Source organism: Pteropus vampyrus, unplaced genomic scaffold, assembly GCF_000151845.1.
Source record: "Pteropus vampyrus isolate Shadow unplaced genomic scaffold, Pvam_2.0 Scaffold43, whole genome shotgun sequence".
Taxonomy (NCBI): domain Eukaryota; kingdom Metazoa; phylum Chordata; class Mammalia; order Chiroptera; family Pteropodidae; genus Pteropus; species Pteropus vampyrus.
This window is the reverse complement of record NW_011888824.1, coordinates 3,511,879-3,531,848: the sequence shown is the minus strand read 5'-3', so window position 1 is coordinate 3,531,848 and position 19,970 is coordinate 3,511,879. Positions and strand designations below refer to the sequence as shown.

The following is a 19,970-nucleotide window of genomic DNA, read 5'->3' as shown; positions in this document are numbered from 1 at the left end:
CAAATAAAACCGATTAGTTTAACCCAATTTTAACTGAGTGAAGACATAATAATCAGAAGTCATTTTCTTACTCTCATATCAGATCTGAAGGGACTGGAAAATTTTAGTTGTGAAGCAAAGTTAAGTTAACTCTCTAAAGTGTTTAGTTAACTCTCCAAATATAAATTTACTCTAAATAGAGACATAAAATCTGGAAGTTACATTCAATAGTTCTGTTGATCTTGACTGGCAAAATTTATTACTAAAATGCTTAAATCTTCCTGTCTCAAATATGATATATTTTCCAACCACAGAGGTAGACAACAGCAAAAAGAGAAAGCACTATTAGGGAAAGCACGTATGTAGCTAATTTAACACAAAACACTATAATGCATACCTAATGTTTCTAATGCAGATGTGTCTTCTCCAACATATATATCTCCAGGGAATAATTGTAAAGAGGCAATACATTAAAATAAACTCTGATGGAATCATTAAACATGTAGTATGAATGAGTCTTATCTATATTGTTAATGATTCATTTTGAGTAAAAATAATAGTATATTATTTAATGTAATGTAATCATTATCATTCATTATATTATTCAATATAATTCATAAATTACAAACATTTCTATACACAAAACTATTTTAAGGCTGTATTCTGCATGTAAATATTTTTTTAAAGAAGTCTTTCCCAATTGTCGTATTATCTCAAACATATGACTGGATTTTGGAGAGTTGGATTTATTTCTTGGACAATGCCTTATAGATAATTATTTTATAGAATGAAAAAAACTCAGATCATAAAAACTGTATACTTTGAAATGTTTTTCAGCAGGAGTATATTTTAATCTCCAGAACAGAATTCAGTTTAAATTCTAGTGGGTCTTAATATCTTCATACAATCCCAGAAGATGGTGATATTAGTTGCTATAGTATAAAAGACTAATGCTCAGTTTCTTAAAAGTATACTCATCATATTAAAGTACCAAAATAGTCAGCAAATATTTCATATACCATTTCACTAAATAATGTTCATGTTCTTATCTTATTTATAACTTATAACTAATATTTAGAAAAATAGAATGCATACAAAACAATTTCATAGACTATAACCCAGTATCATGAATGATAAATACTTATTTTATCATTTTAATAAGTAACATTTCAAGTATAAGATAAATTAATGTACCAAGTATCTTTGCATCTGAGAAATTTAAATTCATACATTAATTTCAAAAGGTAGATATTTATACCTGAAATTAAACTGCAAATAACCAAAAGAATTTATTTTAAAAACATGAAAAATTGTGTTAGATGGTGGCAACGTGGCTAAATTTCAATTGTTCTCCTTGCTTGTTCTAACTTCAAAGTTCTCAAGGAAACAAAAAGTGTTTGGAAACTAGTGACATAAATGATAAGTGAGTAGGACAGAATAAAATCAGGCCTTACCTCTTTTTAACAATTAAAACGACAACTAGGAGGAGGAGGATGAACACCAAAATTCCAGCACTAATTCCTGCTATTTTCACCACTCTGTCTGTCTGCTTGGCTGGGTCTGGAATCACTTCTGGTTCTTCTGTTGCTGCTGCTAAATGAATCAAAAAAATAAGTTACTGAAAACAGCTAATTACTGCAGGAAAAAAAAAAAAACCTACACGACTACTACAAAAATGCAACTTGTTTAATTCATTTGAATAAAAATAACCTGAAAATACAAATACAGAAGTATGCTAAACTACAGCATAAGAGACTTATGGTTGAGTTAAGGGGAAATCTTTCTGAATAGGGGTTTTGTTAACACAAAAGAGACAAAAATCTGGGAACAATTATCAAAGGGAAGGGTGAACTATTTTTCTCCAAATGTTTTTAAAAGTGAAAACACAAATTTTTAGCAAATACTACATAGGAAAGAGATGAAGTCAGATTTAGAGATTCATTTGTTTATTGTTTCATTCAGCAAACCTAGCTCCACCCAAGTACAGGTTGCAGTGCTTCGCCTTTTAAGGTGCTGTCAATGGCACTTTTCTGAGACAAAAGGGGTTACATTCCTAGTCTGAATACTGAAGATGTGAGTTTATGATCTGATACATAAGATTTGAAATGAATAGTTGGTTTGGTGGAGAAAAAGAATAAGAAAACTAAAACAGGTACAATAAGAAATATTTCACATTCTCTTAGCCAATAAAACCCAGATAATAAATTTGGAAAACAGAACATCAAGAAGATGAAATAAAAAAAAAAAATGTTTCATACACCTTCACCTCCTTTCTCAAAGTCACCACCATCCCCTGTATACACATAATTAAAATTATAATCTTTAATCAATTTACAAGCTCCAGCAATCCTCTGAAGATTTTCCTTTTACCTCGCTTATCTTGAAAATTGGCAAGAAAAGTATTATTAGCTACAATTTATAGTTAAAAAAAAAGTTGAGGCTTAGAGAGAGAAGGTTAGGTTATTAATTGCTCAAGAACAGAGACAAAAATCTAACACATCTTCTATCATCTAAAGCAGCATTTCTCTGTTTCCAGATCCACAGATTCTTACGAAGAATCTGTGTGCAAGAGTACAGGTGATTCTTAACAATGTCAAGAGATGATGGCTAATTAAACAAACAAATGAATTCCTAAATCTAACCTCTTATTTTTCCAATAGATAATTTGCTAATTCTCTTAAAAATAATACATTTTTTCTACAGTCCAGTCCTTTCTTCTTTAGCTTCTCTGTCGGCTTCTTTTTTTTTTTTTTTAACTCTCAGCTCTGCACTTCTAAATATCTCTCCAGTTTTCTAATTCCCCCAAAAAGAGTGACACAAGATTGCTAGCTTTTAATTTTTCCAGGTAGGAAATTAAAAAGAACTAATATATCTAATAAAATATCATTTCATAAAATGGTAATTTAAAGCTAAATCAGTATGAAACATAGAGTTAGAAATACAATTAATTTTGTAAAACATTTCATTATAACTGTCTTAATTTATCTTATTTCAAATGGATAGGATAAGACTTCCCCATGGACTAATTTTGGTAGCTATTATTCTTAAATACAAAAAGCAAGCCTTCAGCTTGTTTCTTCTGGTAAACAAGAGAATTTTCCTTTCCTATATGACACTTTCAGTATATCTAGGCTTCAGAGAATTTCCAACCTCATTAATTATGAATAGAGGCGGTTCAATGCTCACTACATTTCAAACTATGCATTATGATTCAATTAATGAAAACATGCATTAGATATATTGAAAATCCCTTATTTTCCCAAGAGCAACTTTAGAAATACATACATATACATAAAAACACAAACACATATACACACAAACACATACAAGACATATAGTGAAAACAGAAAATATATTTCAAAGTTGGCTATAAAGCTAAGAATAATATTGTTTGTAATTCTCAAAATGGATTGGTTTGACACAGTTACTACTCTGAATAGAAAGAGAGAATGTTGGGTGTAGAAACTAGAAAAAAATTGTATGCAGAACTTTAGTGTATGATCCCTTTATAATTTTTTGAGCTATCTCACAAAACTAAATGTTTGCGAAACTCTTTAAAAGATCAGTTCTTGTTCAATGAAGTAAATATATATTTTAATATACCATTTTAGTTCAATAAAATGTGATTATGAGATCCATTTTCTAAAGATAATATTGCATAAATAGCATGTGTTGTATTGTATAAGAATCTTCAGAAGCCCCACCAGAAGCAAACAACCTTCATAAATATACACAGGTGCAAATATAAACTATCATCATGAGGTATAAACAGCCAGCCTCAATACAGTCTGAGGTTAGCAATTATTAAATAACAAAATTGACATGAAGGTGACGGGTGAACAAATTCAAATTCAGAGTACAAAAAATATTTTTTAAATTCTTATTAAATAATACAGATTTGCTAATGAGTTAATTTAAAAATATTTCCAGGAATGAAAAGCTAAATCTAAAAGTAAATTTCTGACCAAAGGTACTAATAACCTTGAAGTTGTATTCAGGGTACAAGATTTTTATAATCTATTATGAAAATCAGTCATTACTTTACATGTTCTATATGTCTTTGTTAAACACTGGATGGACTTCAATTAATATTTACCAAATAGTCAAAAAAGGAAAAAAAAAACACCAAGTTTTGTTTGGGTAAGGGTGTTTGTCATGATTATAATTCTTCTGCAAAGAGTTGTTCATTTATGCTTCAACATCATTATTAAACTTGAATACAGAAGAATCATTAAACTCTCTAAGAATGTATGATTTGGTGGCTATTTTCCCTTAATTGTGAATCTTCCTTAAAGTCTTAGCTATGACATATATTACTACTATTATTATTACTACTACTGCTCGTTACTTCAGATAATTTCATTACACATATTTTTCTAAGTTCTGGACCTACTAGAAACAAGGAACATCAATAGCCTAAAATCATTCAAGCTTAGACGATTCATAATGGAAATTCAAGCAGTAGTCCCTAAGTGAGCATTTTCTATTTTCTTTAAAGAGAGCAAAAAGCTTTTATAGTGAGTGCACCTCTGAGCCCCGTTTATAATTTATGCACATACACAAAGGCAATGTGGAGGACTTTTTTCAGAAATGCTTTCCTTTGCCATAAATCTTTACCTTTTTATCTGTCAAAGAATATTCAAAGAGTCTCCAGTGTTCTGAAAGCCAAGAGAGGCATAAATCTTTGGATAGTGAGAAAAAACTAAGGTGGTATTTCATTTTTTATTGAGCAAATTTATGAGATGCTTTTTTTCCCCCCAAAAATACTTAAAGTTAACTTTACAGTTGTGTTCCTCTTCCAATTACTTAAAAATAACTAAAACATGTAGGTAAAAGATTTAGGTTAAAAAAAAAAAAACTACACAAATACCTAAAAATTCCACATATTTATTTAAAAAGTAAAATTATTTAATAGCTGCAATCATATAAAAACAGGCTTCCATCTTTATGATGGGTATTAGAGGTAGAAGTCTTAAGCACAATATATTAGGTAACCTCACAAAAGCATTAGAGATATCATTGTTCTGTAAATTATGAAAATCCTCAAGGTATTTTACTAATGTTTTCTTTTCTTCTTGGTTATAATTCTGAAAAATTGTTCACATTCACTTTGTAATCATTTCTTCAAATCCTATAATAAGTCTTATGTCCCCCAACCCACCATCACCAACGTCTCGACTGACTGGTTATTGAGTTCAATGTGCTCTTTTCTCATCACATTTTATGCAACTTCTGGACAGCATTTGACACCGCTCTCCACTCTTTCCTTCTTCTTGTAATACTCCTTTCCTGGGGCTTCCATCACTGGGCCATCTCCCAGTTTTCTTATGACTCTGCCCCCTCCTCTCTAGAACTCTTTTGTGAGTCCATCCTTGTTTCCCTTAAAAATAGGTGCTGCTTTGAGTTTCTTAAGAACCTGGACCTCTTGACACTGTTCCATTCTTTCTGGCTTGAGGATTTCATCTACTTCCATAACTTCAGTTACCATCCGTGCTGATCACTCACAAATCAATATATCTCCAACCATGAATCAATCAGGGCTCCAATCTGAATTCCCAGCCCATAAATTCATCTCATCCCTGTTACATGTCTTCACTCCAGTGTAAGACAGTCACCTTAAATACATCATATCCAAATCTAAACTCATAATTTTACTCTCACACCAGACCTTCCTCTATGTATCCCTTTTCAGTAAATGGCACAACTATCTACGGAATGACACAACTCTGCCTGTTGTTCAAGCCAGAAATCTGGGCATCATTCTTGAATCTTCCTCTCTCTCCTTATCTCCAGGATTAACAATATAATTTATCACCCAAATTGGGATGCTTCTGATAGTGAGAGGGGGTATTCTTAATAATTATGACAGGACAAAAGGCTAAAACTGAAATTGTCCTCGGTAGACTGGAATATATTGTCACTTTTCTTTCTCATACAATTAGTTACAAAATACTACTACTTCCTAAATATCTCCTTTGTCTACTTTTTCTGTCTACACTGCTTCTACCTAAACTCAGGTCAACATCATATCTTACCCAGATTGTACAGTAGCCACCTATATTATATCCTGGACTGCTCTCTCTGCCTATTCCAAACTCAGTGTAGCATATAGTATTTCTAAGACTTCAACTATGTCATGTCATTTGACTGTTTAGAACCCTCCAATGGCTTCTCACTGCTGTTAAGATAAAGTCCAGGAAAGTAGGGACCATGTTTACTTTGCTTGCCATTGTATTTCCAGTAGACTTGGAAAGGAGTAAAGTACAAAAAGTATTAGTTGAATAAATGAAAGAATGACAATAAGGCTACCTACAGTAGATTGTACTCGCATGTAGGAAATCAGACAAATATCTTGTTTTGAATATTGTCAAGATCGAATTGATGTATACATTTCTGAATTGTCTCTAAAAGTGTCAAGCCCCTCTGATAGTCATTCCTTCATAAGGCTGTTTCCATCATGCGCTACCATCTACCCTCAAATCAAAGTGCATGGAAATTCTAGCATTGTGGAAAGTACAAGAGATTCTATATCAGCAAGACCCTATTTTAATTTTTAGCTCCTTCTCTTATTTGTTGTGTGACAGTGAGCAAGTTAGCATCACTTAGAGTTCATATTTCATCTATAAAATAAAAATAGTAACTGCCTATATTACATAACTTTTAGGAATATTAAATGACAATGATGTGAAAAGTTTTTATAAACTGTGAAACGCTGGTAAAAGATGTAGTAAGAGATGCTGCTGCCCCGAGTGGAGATGGTCAAGAATGTTAGCCATCTGAGTCCATTATATAATAAGTCAAAATTATGAACAGGGGAACTGACATTCATGAAAAACACTTTTTTTGAAAATCTTTGTTGTCTATTGTATAAATATATAATGATGAGTTTGTAAAGTACATGTTATTAATTAAATAGTCTGCCACAATGGACATCTAAGCCTTACAGGCATCTTGAAGGATGTATTATTTAACTCAATGATCCTTTGAAGTCATTTTGCTTCATCGTCATATGGTCTTATCAAACTTGTCCAGTTTTAGATTGTTGACAACAGAAAACAGGGTCTATCAGAGTTTTATATTGGTGAAAATGAAAATGGCTATATGTCATATATTTTGTTTAAAAAGTAATTAGAATATTATTTTTTCTTATTTAATAAAGATATGAACATTACCTATAAATTTATGATGTGGAAAATAAAAGTGCAGAAGTATACAAATATTTTAAATAACTATGAAATAAAAGTATAGATTAACATTACAAATACTTAAAATTAATTTCACATTGTTTAAGGCATTTTCTTGTCTTAGATTTTCTCAATTTGTTTTGGTTTTAAAATCACAGTTCAAAATTTACATAAAATCCTTAATAAATGACATAATACTATTTGAAAAGGCAATAAAATAAGTATCACATTTCAGGACTGTACTTAAAGGTTAAAACTTGTAAAATATTACTTTTTGCTTCATAGTAAATTAATGAAGGGAAAATATTTTATTTGACATATGAATTTTTCGTTAAGCTTTCCATTTAGTTAGATTTATTGAATTGGATAAAACAGAGCCTTAGTTCTTAAACATAGCTGAGTCTATCTGTCCTCAATTCTCCATCCCACCTTTTTACTGACCAAAATTAAGACCAAGTCAACTTGCTTTTTCTCTAAGTCTCTCTGCTTCCCATATAAGCCTCCTTAGTTAATTTCTAAACTACCACCAGAAAGTTTTTTAAAATGCAAATGTGATTAAATGACTCTTTTAACTGTTTTCCATTCAAGAGAAAAGGCAAAAGTTCTTTGTATGACATATAAAGCTTTTCAAAACTATGTTCTAAACTACCTTTTCAATCTCATCTACTGACAATTCCTTTAGGGTGCCATATACCCGAATCATTTAAAAGCATGGACCATTTCCCAAATACTCAAATACTCCTTAATCTATCAGGATTTTGCCAACTGTTGTCCTATGAGTCCTTTCCAAAGGATTTTGACTGAAACTATTCTACGATTGCAAATAGTCAACTTTACAGGGTAATGCCAAATAGTTACCGATTTACATTCCCACTAGCAGTGTATGTAAACTCCATTTAAATTATATTTTGGCACTTTGTATTACAAGACTTTTTGTCTATTTAGTGGTAGAGAATTATATCTAAATTGCATTTGATTACTGACATCTTTTGAGATGATACTTATTTGTAATATTTACACTTATTTCTTCAGTGAAATGCTTGGTGCACAACTTTAGCCCATTTTTTTTTCTGTTTGGTTTTCATATTTTTACTTGTTTATAAGAAGATTTTATATATGGATAACCTTTTATCGGTTATATGTGTTGCAAATACCTTCCACTGGGTGATTTTCCTTTCATTTTATTTATGGTATTTTGATGACCAGCAGTTCTTAATTTTAATGAAATCAAATACATCAATCATTTATTTGAATTCACAATAACAATGTATTTTTATCTAAAAGTTTTAAAATTTTACATTATATATTTAATCCTGGATCTATTTGGAATTGCTTTCTGAGTATGATATACAGTAAGAAAATATTTCAGCACTCCACCCCTACTTCCTGCATAAATATCCAGTTAACTGTGGATAATTTTTTAATTGATCCAATGATTTACAAAACCACTCTGTCCTATATCCAAATTACACAAATGTATGAATTCAAATTCTGGATTATCCATTATTTTCCATTAGGCAATATATGTATTCTGTGTTGCTATAACATGGTTTTAATTACTATAGCTCTATGATATGTCATAATATATGTTCTCTATGATATGTCATAATATATGTTCCCATGCCTAGTTAGTTCTCTTCTTCTTGAGCATCTTGGCACATCTTTATATTTTGCTGTGGGTAACTTCTTCAGATTAAAGTTCAGCTGAGAAATTATCATTTTACTTCTATCAAAGCTGCTATGTAGTCCATCCTAAGAGTTATTTTTTAATTTAAACAATTGTGGCTTTTCTTCCTAGAAGTTCCACTTGGTCCTTTGCAGATGATTCTTTGTTTAGTTACTCCTGATAGTCTCTTGCTAATCTATATGATTTGCTCTCTGTTTCTTTGAATATTTTGTACACAGATCTTTTGTATTCTGTACCTGACAATCCAAATACCTGCAGTCCTCAGGGGGATTTAGATCTTTTGTTTTGCCTGACTCTCATAGTTGAGTTACTTTCATGAATGTTTGGTGACATTTGTGAGTTAATTGCTTTACCATAGGTTGTGGGAATCCTGCTGGCCTAAATTGATCATGCTTTCATCTGAAAGAGAACTTTTATCAACTTCTGCCAGGCACCACCAGGTACCAAAGACTAAACCCACCTCTACACCCCTCAAGAGTACTCGCTCTATACGGAAGTCTCCAGCAAGGCAGCCCCCTTATTATCAGTTGGAAGATGTATCTTTAGCATCTCCTATCAGTGACTACTAACCTCTCTTGCCAATTCCTCACAGTTTTCAGCTCCAATCATCTATGTTTTCGGGGATGAAAGAGGCAGAATAGTGGGTCCTATAGAGACCTCCCATAGGTGCTGTGAGCCTAGCAATGTAACTAAAGACATGACCGATCGAGGAAGAATTTGTTCTGCAGAATTTCTCAGAGCATCTAATCTGTCAGGTTTCCAAAAATGGAAGTCAGATCATGGGATTTTATGTTTTAATTTTTCTCAAGACCTTATCCTTAACTATGCTCTCGTCTAAAACACCAGTTAATTATTTGCCTGTAACCTACATGTAAAATTGTGTTGCAAATATTTTTCAATAAGTCTGCAACATATACTAATCTGGAGCTAATCGAGGGCAGAAATATAATCTCATTTGTCTTTTTTTATGTCCAATAATTTACATAGTCACCAACAGTTTAGTCTAATAAATAACAAATTAAAAAATCTTCATAATTTATTAGAGCATACATCAACTACAATACACTGTTTAAAGTTTTAACATTTTTGAAACAAATACATAAACTCTAGAGTTAACTGTTAATTTATAAAATCTATAATCATGCTTTAAGAAAAATTCTGTTCTACAAAATAGCAATTGGCAAAGAACTTCAAAATATCTGAAAAATATACTAATAGGAATTACTCTAATCATGTAGCATTAAATATTTTTGTTATAATGAAACTACTGATATGGGTTTGAGTTCTACCTCTGCCACTTACTAGCTATGTGACCTTGAATAAGTTAAGTACTGCATTCCTCCATTTTCCTATTGGTAAAATAGAAATTATAAAGATAACTTCTAGGCTGATAAAAATATTAAATGTGTTTAAATATGTAAAGTACTTAGGACAAATGTCTGATATGTAATAAGGTCCCAGAAGTGCTAGGGCATATATAAATTCAGATAAAATTACCTTTCCAAATCTAGTTCAAATAATATGAGTTGAAAAAAAAGCATTGAATGGGGAGAAGTCTAATTTCTAAAAATACAAAAATATTAATATTACTCTTCATCATTTACCATATATTTGTTGAATACCTCAGGGAAACAAAAGGCTGCACTAGGCTGAAAACAAGAAAAATGAAGAAATCTTTTTCCTTCAGGGAGTACATAATCTAGAAGTAGAGATAAATACTTAAATAATTGTGCTTAGCAGAATATGGCAAGTACCAAAAATAAGCACAACTGGAGATCTTGCATAGGGGGATGAAATTGTATCTGGTTGTTGACATCCTAAAACATTTCTTAAAAATAATTCAACATCAAAGTCCAACTGTAATTTTTAGATGAAGAAAAAACTCAGAGGAGATAAATGTCTTGATCATGATCACAGTATTAGTTATTGACACAATTAAAAATATAGCCCATGCTTCCTGACTCTCATCTGGCACTTTTTTTTTGAAAGAAATGTGATTAGTGATCTATATTAGGAATATTTTTACCAGTGTCTTCTCAGAAAGAAAGAGAGAACGAGAGAGGGAGGGAGGGAGGGAGGTGTCATTCGCAATCACTACACCTAACACAAGAAAAAGAAGTTGGAAAGATAGAAATACAAATTGGCTGTCACATCAAATGCTTTCTAGAAAAAAGTAGATATGGGTAGATAGATAGATAGATAGAATCTGGGAAGTTCTTAGAGGAAGATATGAGATTATTTTTTTAAAAAAGGAAAATATAAATTTCATGCCCCACCTTAAATCCAGGCAGAAGGCATGGATTTTCTTCCTTTCACAAACAAACAAACAAACAGACAGACAGACAGACAGACAGACAGAAAGACAGATAGATAGATAGATAGATAGATAGATAGATAGATAGATAGATAGATAGATAGATAGATGAATAGATAGATAAATAATTTGGTGGCCCTGGCAAATGCCTAGAACATTTCTAGGCTCTGAAATATCATTACCGAACAAGACAGGGACTGTCTTAGCTCTCATGCAGTTTACATCCTGTGCATGAGACAATACACAGGTAAACAAGCAACACCTGGCAATGAGAAGTTCTATATCAAGAATTAAAATAGGGGGTGAGATAGAGCACCACGGTGACCTCTTTAACTTCAAATGTGAGGGAAGACCTCTCTAAAGGAAACATGGAGGTGGATGGTGAGGCTCTTTACTGAGTTGGGGAAGAGTGTATCATATCAATAACAAAATGCTTTGAATGCCTGTCAATGTACTAGGCATTAAAGAAAGTTCAGAGATTAGGGAGCTGCCTTGTTGATAAAAAAAAAAAAAAAAAAGTTTTTTTTAAACTTTAAGTAATAAAAGAAGATTAGAGAATGAAATAAATAGAGTGAAATTAAAAATAACTTGAAGTAAAAACTAAGAAGACAAATAAGAATGCCATAACCCTGGGGAATAATGAGCTGGCTCACCTTTATGCCAGAGGTATAGGAAGGGAAAAGAAAGGAAAGTATAAATGATAAGGAACTACATATCTTACATATATGGATTATTACATGTGAGACATCTAAGTAGCAATGGCCTATTAAGAGTAAAATAGATTAAGCTGAAAATTACTGAGAAATAAGAGGAATAAATTAAAACGAATGATGCTGGATCACATATCCACCCACAGTGTTTATAGCAAAGTAGGCTACAAACAACTAAATCTGAATATTAGTGTGAATGATTATAAAATGGTAAATGTAGATATCTAGAGATGTTATGGAGAAAAAGCTTCACGATAATGTCAGTGATGTTTTTTCTCCCTTAAACTACAGGATCAGGAAAGTCTCCTCTTCATAGAAAAATCTGGAATATTAAAATCCAGGCACTGCATGTAATTAAAAGGCAAATGCACTTGACATTTTTGCTGGCACAGAACTCAGAATGCCAGATCTAGGCCAGTCATCCAAACATGCCATTCAAAACACAAACAGGAAAAAAAAACACTCCCACACATTTGAATGTAATATAATTTGAAATATTAGAGAAAGAAATATAAAACAAATAAAATCTTAAATAATGCTTAAGTTATAAGGGTGTGATGTGATCTAAAATATTAAATACTTTTGAACATATTTCAATTACCCTTATTTGTAAAAATGAGGGGTTAAGATTAGCTGCCTTTTTGGCTGCTTTTAGTTATGAATTCTACTTCCATTTTCAGTAGGTCATTTCCCAAGACTTGGATAATTCATTAATCTGGCATATCTCAGGAGAACACACAACATGGTTTAAATCGTATTAACAGAGGTTGCACTGAAATTTTCACAGATGTTTATTTATTAAATTAGAGACTCCCTTAATATTATTCAGAGGAGCCATATTAAAAACTAATTTTATTTGAGTTTCAGCTTTTCACAGTAATTCAGTATGAGATTGGTTTTTAATCCCAAAATATCTTTTGGCCTTGAATGAAGAGATAGGAGCCACCTTTTTAAATGGTTCTTGAACATCGAAAATTACCTAAACACTGGATAAATTTCTCAATTTCTACTTTTCAAAATATCTAGCAAACATTTACATCCAAGAAGATTTAATTGACTACTTTTTCCCCCCACTTTTAGATAATGAACCTTCTGTTTTTGCACTCAAAGCCCTTCCCTTTCTGAATAGGACCCTTTTAATAACAAATACCCATCTCTTCAATGGAGCTTTCTCCAGTCCTTCAATCTCATTCTCTTCTGAAATTCCTATGCATATATTGGTGGTTCTATTTCTTATCTGTACTCTAAATCATAGCTTAATAGAGGTAGGCTGGAGTTTTAGGAGGAGCAAGGGATTTTGAGGTTGCCATTCAGTGACTATATGGACTTGGGGAAGTTATATAACTTATTTGAATTTCAGCTTCTTCATCTACAAAATGGGCAATGATATTCTTTTATACATATTCTAAGGATTAAGTGAGAGGATCTTAAAGCAAGCTCATAAAGATTTGTTCCCTGCATTTTCCACATCTTCCTTCTCTGTGGACATATACCAGCATATCCACTGTCTAGTAGAGAGAAGAATTCAGGAAATGTTGATCTCCAAATTTTTCAGTTATGTTAGAGATTTAACCACTGACAGTCCGCATGCTGCTGCTTTCAAATTAGAGTTTATAGGATAAATGCAAATAGGCTACTTAACTTCTACCTACTATTTCAAAAGCTAGGTAGCTGGTATAAATTTGTTTTCAGAATACCCATCAGTGATAACTTTAGCTCTCTCAAATTCTGAGCAATATCTTTTTCTCCTTTATATCTGCTTTATATTCTACTGTGACCTATTTTTAAAACACTGTAAGGTATTTTGTTGTTTTGTCTTCTTGCCATCTCAACTTTTGGTCTCTTTTCTTCTCTTAAAATCTAATTCTTAGAAGTCTTTAAACAAGTGCCATCATTTTTCTTTAGTATATTTGTTTTTTCAACTATTTCCAAACTCAGTGAACCCACTGTTTACATGTTTCTTTCACTTACTGTTTTAAATTCTTTAAAACTGGTTTCTAAGCACCTCACTCCAAATGAGTCCTGCTACTGTCAAGGTCTCCTAGCTTATAAAAAAAAAAAAAAGAAAAATTCTTAATTTATTCTGAAAAGATCTCTGAGGTACCCTCTTCCAGTATTATCACAAGATCCCACAGCTCAACTCTAGTCCTCAGTAGTCCCTTGCAGACCTGCCTCTCTTGGACAATGATGACCAACTCCTTTTCCATTATCCTCCATGTGACCTTGCTCTTTCTCATGGGCTTTTTTTGAGCCTTAGATTTTATAAGCATAATTTCTTTTTCAATCCCCGTGAAACTAATATGTTTTCATATTTTGGGGTAAAGAAAGCCAAGCTTTTTAAAGGGAAATTGTGCTCTTCTAGAGTAGAGTGTACACATACTTGGTAGATCAGGTTCTGGATGTAGCCTAAATTTAGCTACTTGATGCTGCATAAATCAACATGCTCTGACACAGAGACTAAAAACTTACATTATAAAGTTCCACCCTCTCTACATTTTTCTGCTTTAAAAATACTGAACTTCTCTGACCTTTGGTGAACCGAGTATTGGGATCAGCAGAAGGAAAAAGGCAAAAAAAGAAGAAGTAAAGCAAAGACTAAAATCTGAAAAATCAAGTATGGTTTGAGAAACAGATGTCTGTAAAGATAGTCAAGAAATTATTAATAATAATGTCATATGTTCATATTAACAATTATTCCAAAATTCTTAGCTAAAAGTTGATTTCTAATTTCCTTAACAAAAAAACGGGTGAAGTTACAGTAAAGAATCAGGGAAAAAGCATTGGGACTACTTTATTTTTCTTACCAGTTTTGCAACATAATAATTCCCTTAATTTCACAAGAATAAAGATTACTCTTTATTCTGATTCTTTCATGTCCCTCAGATTATGTTCACTCTGTTTGCTCCATCTCCTTTCCATATCATATGAGATCTATGAAATGTCTTCAAATAACCTAGTCTTCTCTCTTCAGAAAATAAGTAGTGTAGAGAGGTGCCTCACAAGCTCCCTGCTCCCTACTCTCACCTGCTCACCCAGATTGCATTTGTGGTTTCCAAGCTGCATTCATGGGGGGATAAACTAGTAAATTCCACCCACTCCTCTTTGATCAGAAGTGGACCCAGAATCAAAGGAATTTAATCCAAATTGTCACAGGAAAACCAGCCCTGTCCCTCTCTGATAGGAAAATAGATGAACATTAACAACGTATGGTTTCCCTTGTGAACAGGAAGGTCTCAGCTCAAACAGTGCCCAATATTTCTTTACTCAGTTGTGAACCTGTTTACCTATCAATGGACAGTAGGAATAGGTCAGTCTGAATTTACTAAATGACAAGGTCAAAAAAATGCTCATAGGAGGTGGAGTCTACCCTGGGTTTCAATTATATTATATTAAAAATAAAAAAATATATATAACATATATATTATATATTATATAAATATTCTTATCTTTGCAAGGTATTCTTATATCACAAGAATTTAATAAAGGGAACCAACTCTTCCTGGAAAGGAAACTGCACTGGAATTAAGTTCTTCTAGTCATGATATTATAACCCACCTCAATTTACCTTTTTAACATCCTCTAACACACTCTACAGACCTGAAGAAATAGAACATCTGGGTAATGACTAAGGGCTCTAGTTTATAGCATGGAAGAAGGATCCAAAGTGTGACATACTTGTTGGAGGGGACATTTGATGATTTCCGGAAAAAGAAATGAGAGTCTGAAGACTCTCAGGGTAGCTCTAAGAAGGAAGGAAAAGGGATGAAAGAAAGAGTGAGTGTCCTTAACAGAAAACTGTCAGGGAAGGCCTAAGTGTAGAAGGATGCTTCTCATTGGTGATAAAAGAATGATATACTTGTCAGCTGAAATTCCCTTATTTATTCCTTCTCAACTACTATATATTTCTAAAATCTTCCTTCAGGCCAGGACTATATTGTGTTTTGAAACATTTGGCCTGATAGAACAAAATGGGGTGAATACATGGCTGCAAAAGGATGGGCCTGATTCACTCCATTTTTTTTTCAAATGGGAAAGTCATCTGGTTCTCAAAGTAGATCAGCAAACCATGGCTTATGAATCTCTTGTTTCCCAGGAATACTTTAAAGAAACCATATAAAGGTAATAGTTCCGTATTATGTGTTTGCAATGCAATAAAGGCATAAGTTTAGTCTCCAATTTAAAAAGTGATAATATTTTAATAGCGTATAAAACCCGAAAACTGCTAAAATTGACCAGAGAATTTACAAGAAATTCTAGGTAGCATGTCACAGTAAAAAAACATTTTTGATTGTTCTACATAGCAAAGTAACTTCTGGAGAGGAACAGAGAGGGTGCCCAGCTTTATCAGTGCTCCATTTAAGAACTGAGGGGAAGGCAGAAAGCTCTTGAGATCAGAGGTCATTACTCTCTTGGGAGTTTGTGCAACCTAAATATGGATGTGGAAACCAGTATCACTCTTTTGAGGGTACCTGATGGTATCAACCCCACTCAGCTGTTCTGTATTTTTTTTCCCTACAAGTACTAACCTTGAATTCATACCTTCCCAAAGTCAAATTTGATCTGTCAAACCTCTCTGGAAGCAAGATTCATGGTTTCAGCCCCTCTCAAATTACTCTCCTTCAGCAACCTGGTGTTGCTGCTTTTCTCTTACTATCTGTGGTAGTTAATTTTAGGTGTTAACTATGACTGGGCCATAGATGACTACATATCTAGTTAAGCATTATTCTGGGTGTGTCTATGCTGGTGTTTCCAGGTGAACTAGCATTTCAATCAGCAGAGTAAAGCAGATGGCCTGCACCAATGTGGGTGGGACTCATCCAATCCCCTGAGGGCTTGATTAGAACATTAAGGCTGAGGAAGGGAGAATTCCCTCTCTCAGCCCGACTGCTGAGCTGAGACAGAGGTCTTCTGCTCTTGGACTGGGACTAGAATTTACACCATCAATTTTCGTGGTTCTCAGGCTTTTGGACTCAGACTAGAACTACATCACTGGCTTTCCTGGGTCTCCAGTTTATAGACAATAGCTGTAAGACTTCTCAGCCTAAATAATTATGTGAACCAAATTTTTATAATAAATTGCATCTATATCTATCTTCTATTGGTTCTGTTTCTTTTTCTGCAGAACTCTGACTAATACACTTCTCATTGTATTATCTTCACCAATGACTATGTTCCTCGTGCATTTACACCTTCTTTATATTACTATGGTTTCCCATTAAAACTCTGCTGGATAGTATTCTTTTCAAAATATGATAAAGAAATAAACACACTTCTTAGCTAGTATATTTTAAAACAGAACTATTTGATTTCTTATTTTTACAAATACAGCACATCACTAGGACAATCAGATAATTCACAGATTTTAGCCTCTCCACCCATATTTTTCTTTTCAAAACTGGCATTTAACCTACTCCCAAAGTTCAACACTACTTAAATATTCCAAATCATAACAGTAACTCAATCCTTTAAGCACGTAACATTTCAACCAATATAAACACACTAAAATAATTCCTTGTAAGAGCTGTGTAAACATCTGGACAAATCTTATCACTTTACCAAGCGAAAGTCTATTCTGAGCACATGGCCACTACTACTTGCACTGTAACAGATGATGTTTTCAGTATAAGATTATGTTGCTATGGCACCCACAAACCATGATCTTAAGAATTCTCCTGTGTACCAGGGACATTTTAAGAAAAAAGAAAATATTAATAGTTCCTGATTACATGTTTGTATTTATAGTAAACATAAATTCAGTATCAGTTTTAGAAATAATTTAGTATTTCCTTAGTGTATACAACCAGAACTACATTTTAACTAATCTCTGAAGATCCCCAGAATTTATCAGCAAGACTTTGCAGCATTACCACTGTATTTTTGCAGTTCTTTAACATGCGCCAATAAAATGAACACAGGAGAATAAAATGCAAACTGCAATATTTACCTTTTCAACTAAAGTCACACTGAGTGCTAGTTTATTTTGCAGTACAGTAAGTAAATCTTTGACATGGGTGGAATACATTCTACAAAGATAAAGGAATTTACCAGTCCTTTTAAATTAGATTATCACAAGCTATTTTCAAATCTCCAATAAAAGGTGAAACAGACTTATGTATTCTGCATGTATGAACTTGGCTGACAACAAAAATTTGCATAAGACACTCTCTCCCTATGAGGTCAGGTTTTCTTTTCCTTCATTAGTTTCTATGAATTCAAATTCCAAAGTCTCCGATTCTGAAAGATTGTTTTCTCCAACTTTTGTTATATCAAAGTAATTTAAGCTGAACCTCAAAGGAGGCAAGACTTTGTTTTTATAAATCTTTTGCTCAATTCTTCTACCTTATAGAGGAAGAATAAGTAAGCAAATTTAAAAGAAGATGGAAATCAATGGTGTGTAGAATAGAAAATCCTGGTTCTATCACTGCTCAAATAAAATGCTGACTAAATAGCTATATCTCAGAGAAAAGGTCATAAAATAATTTTCCATCTACATATTTAGTTCACACTGTAACAAATTTACCACAGACTTGGTGGCTTAAAACAATACACGTTTATTCTTTGAAAGTTCTGAAACCAGAAGTCCAAAGGCAGTATCCCTGGGCCAAAATTAAGGTATTAGCTTCAGAGGTCCTAGGGAGAACAGGTTCCTTGCCTCTTTCAGCTTCTGGTGGCCATTAACATTCCTTGAATTGGGGCCACAACTCTCTAAACAATGGCTCTGTAGGCACATTTCTTTCTTCTCTTCTGTATGTCAACTATTCCTCTGTATCTCTCTTATACAATGCATGTGATTAAATTTAGGGCCCGCCTAGTTAATCCAGGATAATCTCTCCAAGTCAAAATCCTTGACTTAATCACATCTACAAAGACTATTTTTTTTTTTTTATTATGAGGAAACATTTACAGGTTCTAGGAATTAGGACCTGATATGTTTTAGTGGTCATTATTCAGTCTACTAAAATCTATATGCTTTCTAACATGTTTTAAATGGTATTTTCTAAGGTAAACGCTTTAATTAGTCAAGAGAAACCCATAGGACAGGGACCAAAGTGATGGTATTGAGTGGCAAAGAATAAGAGAAGACAAAGAATATTATTTGCCAAATTTGATAGATCTTGTAGGCAGGTCTACTTTTCTTCATTTCCACTGTTATTTGTTTTTATTGCTAACAGAATCTCTCCTCACTCTCTACATACTCACACAGACACATAATAAGTAGGTGAAGGTACTGTGATTTGCTTCAAACGTTTATTCTTCTATTTGTATTTTACCAAAATGGTCTTTCCTTTAAAACAAGTTAGATAACACAATCCTGTCATAACAGCTGTTTCTTAACAGCCAAAGGGTAACATTTGGACAAGGGATGAGAATCATTCACGTACTCCAATCTTACTTCCACAAAGCCCTTACTGTAATTACAGGAATCCAATACTCAGTTCCTCTCGCTTCTTCCCATGTTCCAAGCTTATTTGCATCTCCAGCCTTTACTGGAGCTGCTGTCCTGTCCTTCACTCTTTTGCAAATCCAATTTCCTTTATTTCTTCAATGCCTACCTTAAATACATCTTTACATGAGGCTTTCACCACTTGCCCTGGTAATACATCACTCCTTCATATATCAGAATCACATGGTCCTTTAAAAAAGTCTCGATTATTCCTTGTTTTATACTGATATATATGTATATTGTCCTCATTACACTGTAAGCTCCTTAAAGGCAAATACTGTTTTACACAGAATTGATGTTCTCTGCCCTGAAACCCATCCCTACCCAGCAAATTCTTGTTAGAGAGACTTCTGTGTAGCTGAGGGGCAATAACTGTTCAACAATTAAGTTTTTTCTTTATTTTGTGCAAAGTATTTTTAACTATGACTTTGCTTCCCTAGTCAAATTATAAAAAAGAGAGATTATCTCTTCTAATTCCTAGTAAAAAAGACAATTATAAGAACACATAATATATATTTCTAAGGGTGTGAATTCCTAAACAGGGATAAACTTTATACTTGAAATTGCTATTTGAAATAGCTACCCATACCTAGAATAAAATTTTCTTTCAATGAGGGGAAAGAACTGTTAAAGTAGTACATTATAGCATATG

At 32.9% G+C, this 19,970-nt stretch overlaps 1 protein-coding gene across 1 annotated transcript in view; it reads right to left on the bottom strand.

Annotated features, from left to right (window-relative positions):
- Positions 1–19,970, bottom strand: part of PTPRK (protein tyrosine phosphatase, receptor type K) — a 498,113-nt gene that overhangs the window by 38,457 nt on the left and 439,686 nt on the right. Inside the window, exon 13 of the mRNA XM_023529837.1 lies at positions 1,434–1,572. Coding sequence (XP_023385605.1) covers positions 1,434–1,572 — 139 coding nt within the window. The remainder of the gene's footprint in view (positions 1–1,433; positions 1,573–19,970) is intronic.